Source organism: Bufo gargarizans, chromosome 7, assembly GCF_014858855.1.
Source record: "Bufo gargarizans isolate SCDJY-AF-19 chromosome 7, ASM1485885v1, whole genome shotgun sequence".
NCBI lineage: Eukaryota > Metazoa > Chordata > Amphibia > Anura > Bufonidae > Bufo > Bufo gargarizans.
Window position 1 is genome coordinate 151,668,691 of NC_058086.1, and position 14,952 is coordinate 151,683,642.

General features: G+C 46.3%; 1 protein-coding gene across 3 annotated transcripts in view; it reads right to left on the bottom strand.

Moving 5' to 3' along the window:
* Positions 1–5,079: 5,079 nt before the first annotated feature.
* The window catches only part of PIGC (phosphatidylinositol glycan anchor biosynthesis class C), a 35,879-nt gene continuing 26,006 nt past the window's right edge, over positions 5,080–14,952 (bottom strand). For all 3 annotated transcript variants that reach the window (XM_044301606.1, XM_044301608.1, XM_044301609.1), the window contains one exon: positions 5,080–6,219. In XM_044301606.1, coding sequence (XP_044157541.1) covers positions 5,214–6,164 — 951 coding nt within the window. In that variant the 5' untranslated portion in view covers positions 6,165–6,219 and the 3' untranslated portion in view covers positions 5,080–5,213. The remainder of the gene's footprint in view (positions 6,220–14,952) is intronic.

Below are 14,952 nucleotides of genomic sequence, written 5' to 3' on the forward strand. Positions count from 1 at the left end.
CGGACGTGTGAATGGACCCTTACTGTATACAGAGATCAATAGATCCAAGTGCTGTCCAGCGAGAACACATCCAGCACATGCATGTGGACCATGGGACGTGTGAATAAGCCCTTACACACAAAGTTATCTTTCCACGGCTAAATCTGCATGAAAATCCACACCCCAGTCCGCTTCTGGTACTTGCCAATTTTATTGTAACTTTTGCTGTAGGTTGAGCTGCAGATTTAATGCTCTTCGTGGCAATGAGTGCAACAGACAGGAGATGTTGGAGACTTGAAACTCCGCACCATGCCTGGAGTCTGCAGAGAATTTTATTTTACAGTGTGAATGAATGCGCTTGGTTAAAAACGAATTCACCGACATTGTCCTGTATTTTGGTGACGAATTCCAATGCAGATTCTGCAACTGGAATTCCAGAAAAAAGCATGCGATGTGTGAACAATCCCTTGTGGAACTCGTATAGTGAGGTTTCCGTGTCTTACTCACTCAGTGCCGCACATTGCTCCTCATTACTGTTCAGCTTTTTTGTTTTTGTACTGCTCCATTAGTTACAGTCTGTTGCTTTGTTGTATCTAGAAGATTGGAGAGGGTGTAGGACCTGCCCTCTGCACCGTAACCATCCTGCTTACAGGGAAGTGTACATAACCTACCTTCATAGAGGATCTGACGTACCTGGATAGTAAGACTTACCTTAATGTCATCTCACCCCATGGCAGACGGCTGCAGAGCTGGAAATGCCAGGAAGGTAAGAAGCAGAACATAGCAGCTCTATGGGGTTGTGAGAGAAACTGGACCTGGGCAAGGTGCGTCTATTTCTAAGGTAACAAGCTTGACAATGGCTTCCTTCCAGAAGTGTCTCCATGACTGGTGTAAATCACTGACCACTGGGATTTAACCTTACCACAGACGACACTTTTTAGGAGCTGCACCTGGTTTAGTTCCCGACACCCGGAAAACGTATTCAAAACTGATCAGGAAGCCTAAGGACTCACGCATATGGCCATATTTTTCTTCAGGAAGCTATGTTTTTTTTCCACAGATGGCACACTGACCCATTCATTTTTTGGGACTATGAACACCTCCTTTTTTCCCCCCACAATATAAGTTTACCTTTTGCAAACGTTCTCATGTGTATTTCTACTGGGAGGTATCAGCGCAGCCTGTGTAGAGTCTGTTCAGTACCTGCTGCCCACACCATTCATCCTGGCGAGGGCATCAGGGACTGAACAGAGCCCACACCCTGTGGGAGCCTGGCACTGACTGAAGTCGGGCTCCCACTGTGATGCTTATCCCCATAGATGCAGGAGTCAGTAGCCACAGGGGCATGCACCCTCTCTGTCACCATCGCGCCCCCTCCCCCAGTGAATGCCATTGTGGCGTGCCTCCCATGCCATAGGCATTGCCCAACCCTCAGCCACCCAGGGCTTTATGCATCCCAGGCTCCCAACCACCCAGATCCTGGGGCAAGGGCTCTTTTATTTACAATAACACATTTCCACCCAACAATGTGCTCGGTGATGTCACCGGCTCTGATGGGCGGGCTTTAGCGCTGCCCTAGCCGTTTTACAGGCTAGGGCAGCGCTAAAATCCACCCATCAGTGCCGGTGATGTCAACAGGCTTCCTGGCAGCCCCATGGAGAGCCCGGTTCGTCACCGGAACTCCAGAAAATGCCTTTGCCCTGTGCAATTTAGCGCAGGGCAAAGGAGAGCATCGGAGCATGAACTGCTCCGATGCTCAAGTCAGGGGGGCTGCCGGGGTAAAAATGGGGGTATGTTTGGGTTCAGCTCTGAACCCTGACAACCCCTTTAATTGCCCTTTTATTCCTCTTGAGAAATATGGTTAAAAAACTCCTTTAAATTACAAACTAGCATGTGGGGAAGTAGCGCTGGAAGCGCTTCCAGTACTCACCCTCCCTGGTCTTCTTTGCTAGGGCCGACGCTGCACTGTCCTGATCCTATACAAGGTGCCACAAAAAAGCACTCCCTTTAAATAAAATTGAGCATCAGACGGCTAGGTGGGACTACCTGGCTACATCCATGGCAACTTACATAAAGAGAAGTGGATACAGACACATGGGCCCTGATTTATCATACCTTCACTCCAGAATTCTGGTGTCAAAGTCGCAAAAATAGGGCTTTTGCGACTTTTTTTTGCACTTTCACAAAATTTAAGCAACTTTTTGCATTTTTACACCACTCACTCCAGTTCTGTAATGTGGGTGGGAAAAGTGGGTGTGGTTAGCTATGTTAATGAGTTTTATTTCAGATTTATTATGCAAGGCTTAAAAAAAAAAAAAAAAAAAAAAAAAAGTCTCAAAAAAAGTTGCAATCTCACTCCAGGAGAAGGATGGAGTAGGAAAACTGGAGTAGCTTTTCTAGACAAAAGTGTTAGGTCTAAGGATAAGACAGATTTATCAAGTAACATAAGACATTTAATAAATGTCTCCAACGAAGACTCAAGCAAAACTGACTTCAAATTTTCCCCTCATAATAAAATTCCCCCCATGGTCCCTTTCACATGACCCATAAGCCCTATGTTAAAAGTGTCTGCCCTGGTGATAGACTGCCTTTAAGATGGGCCAAAGGTTGGAAGTGAGGGAGATACGCGACAGATGTGAGCTCCTTGGTTACACAGTAGTTGCAGATCTCTAGTCATCACCTACAATAAAAAAAAATGGAAATGCTGATCGGAACTGTAAAGGTGGCCAATTTCGTGGGACAGGCTGACCATCTATCTGGGTATGGAGGTGTTAGAGGGCTCCCGACAGAAGCCAAGGACAAGAACTGCTACTTATCATGCAGAAAGACATACAGTGCTGCCCATAATTATTCATACCCCTGGCAAATTTTGACTTAAAGTTACTTTTATTCAACCAGCAAGTAATTTTTTGACGGGAAATGACATAGGCGTTAGGGATCGACCGATTATCGGATTTACCGATATTATCGGCCGATATTCAGGATTTTGAACGTTATCGGTATCGGCATTTATTTTGCCGATATTCCGATAACGTCCTGGGAACACAGATCGCGCTGCTGACAGCGCTCTCCGTGTTCCCTCAGCAGCAGCACAGGGGAGAAGGAGCAGTGTCTCCTCCCCCTGTGCTGCTGCTGCCGCTCCAGCCAATGGGAGGACAGGGGACAAGAGGAGGGGAGGAGCTATGGCCACTGCGCCACCAATGAAGCTTAATCTTACATTAATTCATATACAGGAGGCGGGAGCTGCAGAATCACATAGCCGGCTCCCGGCCTCTATGAGCTGTAGCTGCGATCTGCGGTAGTTAACTCCTCAGGTGCCGCGGATCGCAGCTACAGCTCATAGAGGTCGGGAGCCGGCTATGTGATCCTGCAGCCAGCTCCCGCCTCCTGTATATGAATAAATGTGAGATTAAGCTTCATTGGTGGCGCAGTGCGCCCCCCCAAGCCCCCCAGTATCAGACATTGGTGGCGCAGTGCGCCCCCCCTCCCCCCCCCCAATATTAGGCATTGGTGGCGCAGTGCGCCTCCCCCCCAAGCCCCCCCAGTATTAAGCATTGGTGGCGCAGTGCGCCCCCCCTCCCCCCCAGTATTAAACAGTGGTGCGCCCCCCCTCCCCCCCACCCCAGTCGCAGTGCGCCCCCCACAGGATTCCCTCTCCCCTGCTCCTCCGATCGGAGCCCCAGCAGTGTAATGCTGGGGCTCCGATCGGTTACCATGGCAGCCAGGACGCTATTGAAGCCCTGGCTGTCATGGTAAGCTCCATGCTGCTGTGTGCACAAAGCACACAGCAGCAGGGACAGTGTGAGCTCCTATTCACCCTGATAGAGCTCTATCAGGGTGAATAGGACAAGGGTTCTAGTCCCTAAGGGGGCTAAAAGTTAGTTAAAAAAAAAAGTTATAAAAATAAAAACACCAAAATATTAAATATAAATGAAAAAGAAAGATTTACAAAAAAAATAAAAATACACATTAACAATAAACATTAATTTTCAGCAGATTTGTGGGAATTTTAATTTTTTTTTCAAAAATGAAAATTCCCAGAATATCGGTATAAATTATCGGCTATCGGCCTGAAAGTTCACAAATTATCGGTATCGGTATCGGCCCTAAAAAATCAATATTGGTCGATCCCTAATAGGCGTCTCCCAAAAGATAATAAGACGATGTACAAGAGGCATTATTGTGGAAAAAAACATTTCTCAGCTTTTATTTACATTTGAGCAAAAAGTGTCCAGTCCAAAATTATTCATACCCTTCTCAATAATCAATAGAAAAGCCTTTCTTGGCTATTACAGCAATCAAACGCTTCCTATAATTGCAGACCAGCTTTTTCCATGTCTCCACAGGTATTTTTGCCCATTCATCTTTAGCAATGAGCTCCAAATCTTTCAGGTTGGAGGGTCTTCTTGCCATCACCCTGATCTTTAGATCCCTCCACAGATTCCTAATTGGATTCAAGTCTGGACTCTGGCTGGGCCACTCCAAAACGCTAATGTTGTTGTCCGCTAACCATTTCTTCACCACTTTTGCTGTGTGTTTTGGGTCATTGTCCTGCTGAAATGTCCACTGGTGCCCAAGGCCAAGTTTCTCTGCCGACTGCCTGATGTTGTCGTTGAGAATCCTCATGTATTGCTCTTTTTTTCATGGTGCCGTTTACTGTGATTAGGTTCCCTGGTCCATTGGCTGAAAAACACCCCCAAATCATTAGGTTCCCACCACCATGTTTGACAGTGGGGATGGTGTTCTTTGGGTTGAAGGCTTCTTCTTTTTTACGCCAACTGGACACTTTTTGCTCAAATGTAAATAAAAGCTGAGAATGATGGGGTTTTTTTTTCCACAATAATGCCTCTTGTACATCATCTTATTATCTTTTGGGAGACACCTATGTAATTTCCCGTCAAAAAATTACTTGCTGGTTGAATAAAAGTAACTTGAAGTCAAAATTTGCCAGGGGTATGAATAATAATGGGCAGCACTGTAACTACAGAAGAACGTTTTTTTTTTTTTTTTTACTTTGACGTAAAATATATAAAAGAAATGATCTTGTAGGATGGAGTTCTGATTCCCTCTAGTGGTAAGAAATGAACATGACTCCTCGAATAAATGAAGCGAAATGCAAGACATTTATTGTGATAAAAACCCGACCATCTTACAATGACTTGAACACTTCACTTGCCATTAAATTAAAATATATACATCTAAAAACAATGTGAAATATACATTTTTTTAAACAATTAATCAAGAAAACGAGAAAGGTCTTCCTTGATTTCTGCCTCATCCCAAGGTCCATGAATGTTGTCTTTGAAGAGTTGTAACCTGATTAAACAGTATGGACATAGAAACGCCACTGACATCAGCAGCAGGAAGAAGAGAAGGGCCCCGACTCCAGATATACTCAACAGTCCAGCCACAGAGAACAAAGCAAAAAGAAATGTCACACAAATATATGTACGGGGAGTGTAAGACCTTAGTTTTCTCTGTAGACTGGGCCACAGGGCAAAAATCTGGATTGCAAAGGTCACCATGGTAAAAGCATAGAGGGAGCGGGGAAGTCGGGAAGCAAGACAGACGGAAGCAAAAATCGCCATATTTATTGACACAGTGCTTGAGACAACTGCCGCATTGGCTCCATAATCAAAGAAGACAAGATGTCCCATAAGCATCAGAACAGACATGGCATATATGGTGTCTGTGCTGATTGACTCCGTCAAGGTCTTCAGTACAGGAGAGAAACCATATGTAAATGCTATAAAAACCAGAGAACTCTTTAAGTCATCCCAGCGGGTCCGACCACATTCCTTCCGGCCTGCACCTTTGTCAACGGCATCAAAGAGAAGGTAACCAAGCAGCGTGAAGGCCAAACCAACCCCACACAGCTTCTGAGGGGAGAGAAGATCTTGGTCCATGTACCACCAAATAACGGAGAAGGAACAGACGCTGCACAGCTGCTGAATGACCATGGCGGATTCAAAGACCACAGTCCAGTAGCTATACCGCCGCACATAGATGTTCTTCCTCAGTTCTTCCAGGAATCTCTTATCCACATAATTGTCTGGAAAAGGCTGCCGTTCATACAGGACCTTCTTCCATCTTGGAGGATCGCTCACAGGGTCTGGTGGAGCACTACTTTCCCATTTTACACTTGTATATGGTCCAGAGTTGGGGCTCTGCAGAACTGGACTCATCTTTCCTTAGATCTTCAGAAGATGGATCTTAAAAGTCGATTAAAAAAATCATTACCTGCAATCGAAAAATATTAAAATACAATATTAAGTTCAGCGTACATCCATAATCTTTTTAGGATGAGCATAGTGAACTTGTCTTTTTTTTATTTATCTGATCTGAGTTCTCCAATGGAGTATGAAAGATACAAAACGCAATGGTCACCATCTGATCACAGAGCGCTGGGAGGTGACCACAGGCTTCTGGAAAGCGAAAATCATTTCTTAAACTGGTTTAAAGGAGTTTTCTGAGATATTTTACTTGATGATCTATTCTCTGTATAGGTCATCAGTATCTGATCGGTGGGGGTCTGACACATGATCAGCTGTCTGAGAAGGCACTTGTAGTTACCCTAGGCCAGTGTTGGCGAACCTATGGCACGGGTGCCAGAGGTGGCACTCAGAGCCCTCTCTGTGGGCACCCACACCCTGGAAAAAGTCTATGGTGTACCATATGCCTTAGACTTTTCCTGCCATTCATCAGTGCAGGGCGCACTATGAACAGCACAGGCAGCACACTGAATGTAGGCAGGCTATTATAGCTAAATGATAAAGTACATGGAAGATATACTATATTGGACTGTTGTATTCAGGGTAAATTGCCGTGTTGGCACTTTATGATAAATAAGTGGGTTTTGGGTTACAGTTTGGGCACTTGGTCTTAAAAAGGTTCACCATCACTGCCCTAGGCCATGTGATATCACATTTAATCGGTCACATGTCCTAGGAGCAGCTCAGCCCTATTGAAGTGAATGGGACTGAGCTGTGATACCAAGCACAGCTTCTATACAATAGACGGCGCTGTGCTTGGCGAGCTGTGAGAAGGCCACGGCACTACTGCGAGTGCTGCCTTCTTAGGCCTCATGCACACAACCGTTGTGTGCATCCGTGGCCGTTGTGCCGTTTTCCGTTTTTTTTCGCGGACCCATTGACTTTCAATGGGTCCGTGGAAAAATCAGGAAATGCTCCGTTTTGCAGCCGAGACCGTGATCCGTGTATCCTGTCCGTCAAATTTTTTTTTGACGGACAACGGTTCACGGACCCATTCAAGTCAATGGGTCCGTGAAAGAACACGGATGCACACAAGATTGGCATCCGTGGCCGTAGGTTACTTTCATACAGACGGATCCGAAGATCCGTCTGCATAAAAGCTTTTTCAGATCTAAATTTTCACTTCGTGAAAACTCATATCCAACAGTATATTCTAACACAGAGGCGTTCCCATAGTGATGGGGACGCTTCTAGTTTGAATACACTACAAACTGTGTACAAGACTGCCCCCTGCTGCCTGGCAGCACCCGATCTCTTACAGGGGGCCGTGATCAGCACAATTAACCCCTTCAGGTGCGGCACCTGAAGGGGTTAATTGTACTATCATATCCCCCTGTAAGAGATCAGGGCTGCCAGGCAGCAGGGGGCAGACCCCCCCCCTCCCCAGTTTGAATATCATTGGTGGCCAGTGCGGCCCCCTCCCCCTCCCTCCCTCTATTGTAATAATTAGTTGGTGGCACAGTGTGCGCCCCGCATCGGCCCCCCCCCCCTTCCTCCCTCTATTGTAATAATTCTATTGCTAAGTAACCATGACAACCAGGGCTGCAGTAGCGTCCTGGTTGCCATGGTTACCGATCAGAGCCCCAGCGATTAAACTGGGACTCCAATCGGAACTCCGCTGCCACCGATGATCAGGGGGGGGGGGGGGGGAGATGGGAGGCCGCACACTGGCCACCAATGTTGTTAATGCTATAGAGGGAGGGGGGGCCGATGGGGGGCGCACACTGTGCCACCAACGAATTATTACAATAGAGGGAGGAAGGGGGGGGGGGCGATGGGGGGCGCACACTGTGCCACCAACGAATTATTACAATAGAGGGAGGAAGGGGGGGCCGGGGGGGGGGGCACACACTGTGCCACCAACCTATTATTACAATAGAGGGAGGGAGGGGGGGGGGGGGCGGCACTGGCCACCAATGATATTCAAACTGGGGAGGGGGGGGGTCTGCCCCCTGCTGCCTGGCAGCCCTGATCTCTTACAGGGGATATGATAGTACAATTAACCCCTTCAGGTGCGGCACCTGAGGGGTTAATTGTGCTGATCACGGCCCCCTGTAAGAGATCGGGTGCTGCCAGGCAGCAGGGGGCAGTCATGTACACAGTTTGTAGTATATTCTAACTAGAAGCGTCCCCATCACCATGGGAACGCCTCTGTGTTAGAATATACTGTCGGAAATGAGTTTTCATGATCTAACTCAGGCATCCTCAAACTGCGGCCCTCCAGCTGTTGCAAAACTACAACTCCCAGCATGCTCGAACAGCCTACAGGTATCAGCCTACAGCAGGGCATTGTGGGATTTGTAGTTTTACAACAGCTGGAGGGCCGCAGTTTGAGGATGCCTGATCTAACTCATATCCGACAGTATATTCTAACATAGAGGCGTTCCCATGGTGATGGGGACACTTCAAGTTAAAATATACCATCGGATTGGAGAAAACTCAGATCCGATGGTATAAAAGGGACTCCAGACTTTACATTGAAAGTCAATGGGGACGGATCCGTTTGAAATGGCACCATATTGTGTCAACATCAAACGGATCCGTCCCCATTGACTTGCATTGTAATTCAGGACGGATCCGTTTGGCTCCGCACGGCCAGGCGGACACCAAAACGACTTTTTTTTCATGTCCGTGGATCCTCCAGAAATCAAGGAAGACCCACGGATGAAAAAACGGTCACGGATCACGGACCTACGGACCCCGTTTTTGCGGACCGTGAAAAAATACTGTTGTGTGCATGAGGCCTTAAACAGCTGATCAGCGGGGGTCCTGCGTGTTGGACCCCCACCGATTAGATACTGATGACCTATACAGAGGATAGGTCATCAGTTAAAAATAAATCTCAGAAAACCTATTTAAATTACAGAGCTGGTTAGTGAATGTAATGTAAAATGTGGAGATAGGAGAGGGTCTCAGAGGTCCTAGCAATATGCAACAAAAGTTCCCAATCACCTGCTTTCCTTCAAAGAGGCATCCAGTTAAAGGGGTTCTGCAGTTTGTTTAAACTGATAGATCATCAGCTTCTGATTGGCGGGGGTCCAACACCCGGGACCCCCAGCGATCAGCTGTTTGAAAAGGCAGCGGCGCTCCAGCAGTGCCGCGGCCTTCTCACTGTTTACCGCTGGCCCAGTGACGTCACGACTAGTATCAATGGCCTGGGCGGGGCTAAGCTCCATTCAAGTGAACAGAGCTTAGCCCCGCCCAGGCCAGTTGATACTATTCGTGACGTCACTAGGCCAGCGGTAAACAGTCAGAAGGCCGCGGCGCTGCTATCCAGCAGACATCCGTTTAAACAAAGTGCAGAACCCCTTTAAAGAGGACCTCTCTCCTGACTTGTCTGTTTTAGTATCTACTTGTACTCCCCATGGTATAACAATTTAGGAGCCTCTATTCTTTAGACTCTAGATCTAAGTGGATGGCTGCTGGTCGCTATGCCCTGTTAGGCAACATAGGGGCGTATTAACTGCTGCCTCTGTATGCTGCAACCGAATTTGACCTGGGGCACACTGCTGACTGTGAGGGTCCTTAGGTCTCACAATACAACAAGTTGTGGTGTCCGCAGGTTGTTTTACCATATAGGTTATGGGTGGGACGCACTATCCTCCGTCATCCCCTTTTAATATATCCTATCAGCTGATAGGTTGGGTACCATAGGGATCACCCCCAATATCCTAACTGCCACCCCCCCCCCCCCCCCCATTTACTTTTGTTATTTTTAATGGGTGACTTATGCCCTTTCTAAAAGAGAAAATGAGAAAAATATTTTTTATTTTCTTTTAGCTTTGACTCATAGCGGTGATATATATATATATATACACACACACACACACACACACACTACTATGAGGTTTTACCAGTTGTCCTTGTGACACACTGTGCAGGGACACACCCTAACTGATAGCACCCATCTAGACCATTATTGCAGACTACCAGCAATTCATTCATAAACTTCTAGTAGGATTACCAGAGGAATATTATTATTACATGGGGAATGCGAGACATGTCAGGAGAAGCCACAGGTAACTGTATGCCTGAGTGAGGGAAAGCAGGTGATTTGGAGCATTATAGCAGAGTTTTGGAGCAAAACTACGATGTGATCTTAATGAGAATTCCCTTGAAATAGAAGTTGCCTCCCTCACAATTGCTCCGGGATCCGCATCTATATCAAGAAGAGAGCCCCAAAAGTGGTGGAGGGTGCGCTGTGCATGTGCAACCACCCTCTATTCAGTTTTTATGGGGCTGCCGCAAATAGCCAAGCACTGGCTCAGTTATTTCTGTCGGGCCCATAGAAGTGAATGAGAGAGGTGGCTGGTCATGCACGGTGCGCTCCCATTCCCATCCGGAGTCCTCCAGCCACTACTTTGCGGGCCTCTGTTCCCAGCGGTGGGACCCGCACCCTTTAAGACAATGGGAGCATATCCTAGAGATATGCCCCCATTGTTTGAGATAAGACAACCCCTTTAACGTCACTGTGTGAAATGTTCCATGCTCGTTACTGCTTAGAGTGCCTTTATATATATATTATGCATAGTTTCCCTTGGTCGCACTGGATCAAAAAGTGCTAATTGTAGTGATTTTTGATCTGACAGGTCCGGGTCCACACCCCACTCAAGCCTTTAGAGAACTGGAGGGGAGGTTAGGTGCAAGGTATCCAGCTTCTGGCATTCTCAACCAGGATGGTTCTGGATTGATGGACCTATGTGAACACACCCTTAGAATAAAGCCAGAACACCACCCCACGAGCTAAACAGGAGAAATACGTTTTATAAATGGCAGAAGTCAATGTCCATAAAAAGGTGTAATCTGCTACTACAGATTATACATTCAGTCGTGTAACATAGTATATAAGGCCGAAAAAAGACATTTGTCCATCCAGTTCGGCCTGTCATCCTGCAAGTGTAAACACCTTGCTTGCAGTTCCTTTGGTCCAGCCTCCATTGATACATGTGGACCTCCACTTTTAATCACATTGTAACCTTTCCCATGGTACACACAGGACATATTATCTAAAAGGTCTAACAGCCCCCTAAAAAAAAAAAATCAACCCTAGTAATGAGTGACTGGAACCAAGGTCACTTGCAAATGGGGTTGTCCACTACTGAATCTTTGAAGTCCATTTGTGTCCACATTGTGACCGATCCTGGGCCCACAGAAGAATCCTTTGGTACTTTGGTGCGTCAGTCTGACCCTTCCCTCCCAGTTGGACAGACACTACAGTAAATCTAAAGCTCTTCTCATACTTCATTTATTTTCTCTAGGTGGCAATTTTAAACATTGACAGGATACCAAGACCAGAAGAGTCCTCATGCCAATCCAATGGAAGAAACACATCTCCTGCTATTCTACAGCATAGGAAAAGGTGAATAATAAGCACTGTGTCTGCCCAAGACTAGTTGTGTGATACGATACAGTAAGCTGGAGAAAAAAAGTGTTAAAGAACCTTTAACCATTTCCCTGCCAAGGATAAATCTCATACGTCCTTGCTACTGATGGACGGCTCTTGGGCTTTATAGTTTTAAAACAAGACCAGTATTGCAGCGCTAGCCCCGAAACATCCGGAGCTACAGCATTTAGAATCCGGTCCCAGTAAGGGCTGAATGTATAACCTGATTTCTGAGGGCTATATCTCCCGATGTAGAGGATCTTGTTTTAAAGCTTAAACTGTCAGCTTTAAAACACAGCCCAAGATATGCCCTAATAAAGCAGCGCTCCCCCTCAAGCCAGCTGAGATGTCAGCCATGTCTAACCGTACTTGTCCATAGGGTGAGGATAACATGGATTTTTGTTCATGGTATCAATCCCAATTCCCCCATCAATCAGAAAGCATATTCTCACATATGGGGGGTCTATTTTCCCCAGAAAAGGAGTGAGAAGAGCGCTTGCTCATCTAATCACCTCTCTGTGCCTAATTAGGCCATATACTGACACCTTGACACACACGTTTACCAGCATCCAGATCACGGTGCCAAAAGTCCTACTAAATACACTACAAACATCAATAAAGTTTACATTTTGCACTGTCCATATCCTTTTGATACCCAATCTTTAGAGTACAATATACAGACGGCTTCTCTAGCGATATCGTTACGCTCTGCAGTAACAGCAATAATGAATATCACTAGAGAGAAGGATCTGATGTATTTCTGACAAATGGACGAAGCAAGTCTCGCAATATTTGCAGCAAGATTGCAAAGACCTCAGCAGAGCCCATACATTTTACACTAGTACGGAGGCTATATTGTCAATGAAGTTTTCAAACTAATCGGGTTCGGATACAGCAGTTCGAACCAGATTCGCTCAACACTATAGTCATCATATAAAATTATTTTCAATTCCCAAATATTTTTTTGGGGTTAGGCAACAGTATTCAGACAGGTATATAATACAGGGGCCTTTTTTTTTGTGCCCATATTACAAATGCAATACCCGGACCTTGCGCTGTTCATCAGAATGAGAGGTATGGCACTCTAACTCGTTTTCTGATGAACTGTAGGAGGTTCTGGTGTTGTGTCCATAATACGGGAGTAATAAAGCACCCATATTATATTACACCAGGCTAAAAGAATGGCCTTATTTAATGCATTACATTAGGTTTAGAAATGTATACTATTTAATTAGGATTAGAGTCTGTACAGGGGGATGGAAGATTTTTACCAGGAATGGCTGAGCGAGTGATGGCATGAGTGACTGTCGCCAGCATTTATACAGCCCATACATAGGCTTCCATAGAGAAGCTGGTGTGAAGTATAATGAGATTTACACATGCAGTCTCCTCTGTGTGCAGGCATCCTCCTCTATCCCTCCTCCCAGACTGTGTGATCTCTCCCTCCTCCCAGACTGTGTGATCTCTCCCTCCTCCCAGACTGTGTGATCTCTCCCTCCTCCCAGACTGTGTGATCTCTCCCTCCTCCCAGACTGTGTGATCTCTCCCTCCTCCCAGACTGTGTGATCTCTCCCTCCTCCCAGACTGTGTGATCTCTCCCTCCTCCCAGACTGTGTGATCTCTCCCTCCTCCCAGACTGTGTGATCTCTCCCTCCTCCCAGACTGTGTGATCTCTCCCTCCTCCCAGACTGTGTGATCTCTCCTCCTCCTGAAGACTATGCTCTGGGTGATTCTTCACCAATCTAGAAGAAGAAAGGGGGATCAGACACAGCATGCCCTCTTCCCTGACTGTGTGATCTCTTCTCCTCCTGAAGACTATGCTGTGGGTGATTCTTCACCAATCTAGAAGAGGAAAGGGGGATCAGACACAGCATGCCCTCTTCCCTGACTGTGTGATCTCTTCTCCTCCTGAAGACTATGCTGTGGGTGATTTTTCACCAATCTAGAAGAGGAAAGGGGGATCAGACACAGCATGGCCTTCCCTGACAGCAGCACAACCAGCTATGTAAAGAAATGCACAGACTCTACAGAAACTACATTTTTTAAATGAAGGATATTTAGGTAGTTCTGTCATATAGCCTTTAGGAAGCAGGTGAACAAAAAATGCTGTGCATAGGAGCCCATGGCCTATAATTCATAATCCAGGTTTATATTGATGGACTCCGTATCAGTGGAATGGATTGTAAGTAACATATTTACAGAATTACCAGCTTTTTGAATAGAATAAAGGGGTTTTCTGGGATAATTAAAAAAAAAATGTTGTTGTTTTAATACTATCTTGTAATGTTCCCCCAAATAGTATTTTTTGCGCTTCATTGGTTCCTCTCCGCACTGCTGGTTGTTTACATGCTGGACTTTCAGGTTCAGCTTCTTCTGACAGGCGCTCTCCTCCAAATCCAGCAAGCATAGCCCTGCACAAACCTCCCCACCAGCTCTGCCCACTCCAATCCTGCTCCCTGCACCCTCGAGACTCCCAACTCACCCTCCTGCACTTTTCTCCCACCTCTGCTGGCTCATGGCCAAGAAGTTTTCACCAGCTCCCTGCTTCCTCCTATAATTGCTCTGCACCATACAGATAGGTCTGGGATTATTAGGCATGTACTGCAGCGAACTGACTTCCAATGTGGAAGACACCCCCAGCACACATGCGCAGTACATAGCTAAAACTGCGCAAGTGGCAGGAAAGTGCTGCTTACCCATCCAAAGCTTCCAGCCAGCAACGTATGTGATGTCAGTGATGATGCCTGTACATTGCCCGGAAGCATGCAGAGATAGAGGAATTGGTGAGGCTTAGGAGAGGTAAGTATTTTAAAAGACTTTTGTTTTACAAAGGTACTAGGGATTCCATCTAGAAAAAAACGGTACTGGAGAACCCCTTTAAATAATAATGATATATTCTATATGAAAATTATAACGTGCCAAATAAGGGTACTTTTACACTAGCGTTATTCTTTTTCCGGCATAGAGTTCCGTCAAAAAGGGCTCTATGCCGGAAAAGAACTGATCAGGCATATCCCTATGCATTCTGAATGGATAGAAATCCAATGTCACAGCATGCTACGGTATTATGTCCGCCCAAAATGCCGGATCCGGCATTAATTCCCATTGACTTGCATTAGTGCCGGATCCGGCATTGCAAAACAATGGAAGGACGGATGCGCAGACCGGGAAAACAGTGAAAAAGACTGCAAGATGGATCTGTCCATCCGCATGACAAGCGGAGAGACGGATCCATTCTTGCAATGCATTTGTCAGTTGTCACACTGATCGGCGGATCCGGCAGGCAGCTCCGACGACGGAACTGCCTGCCGGATCACA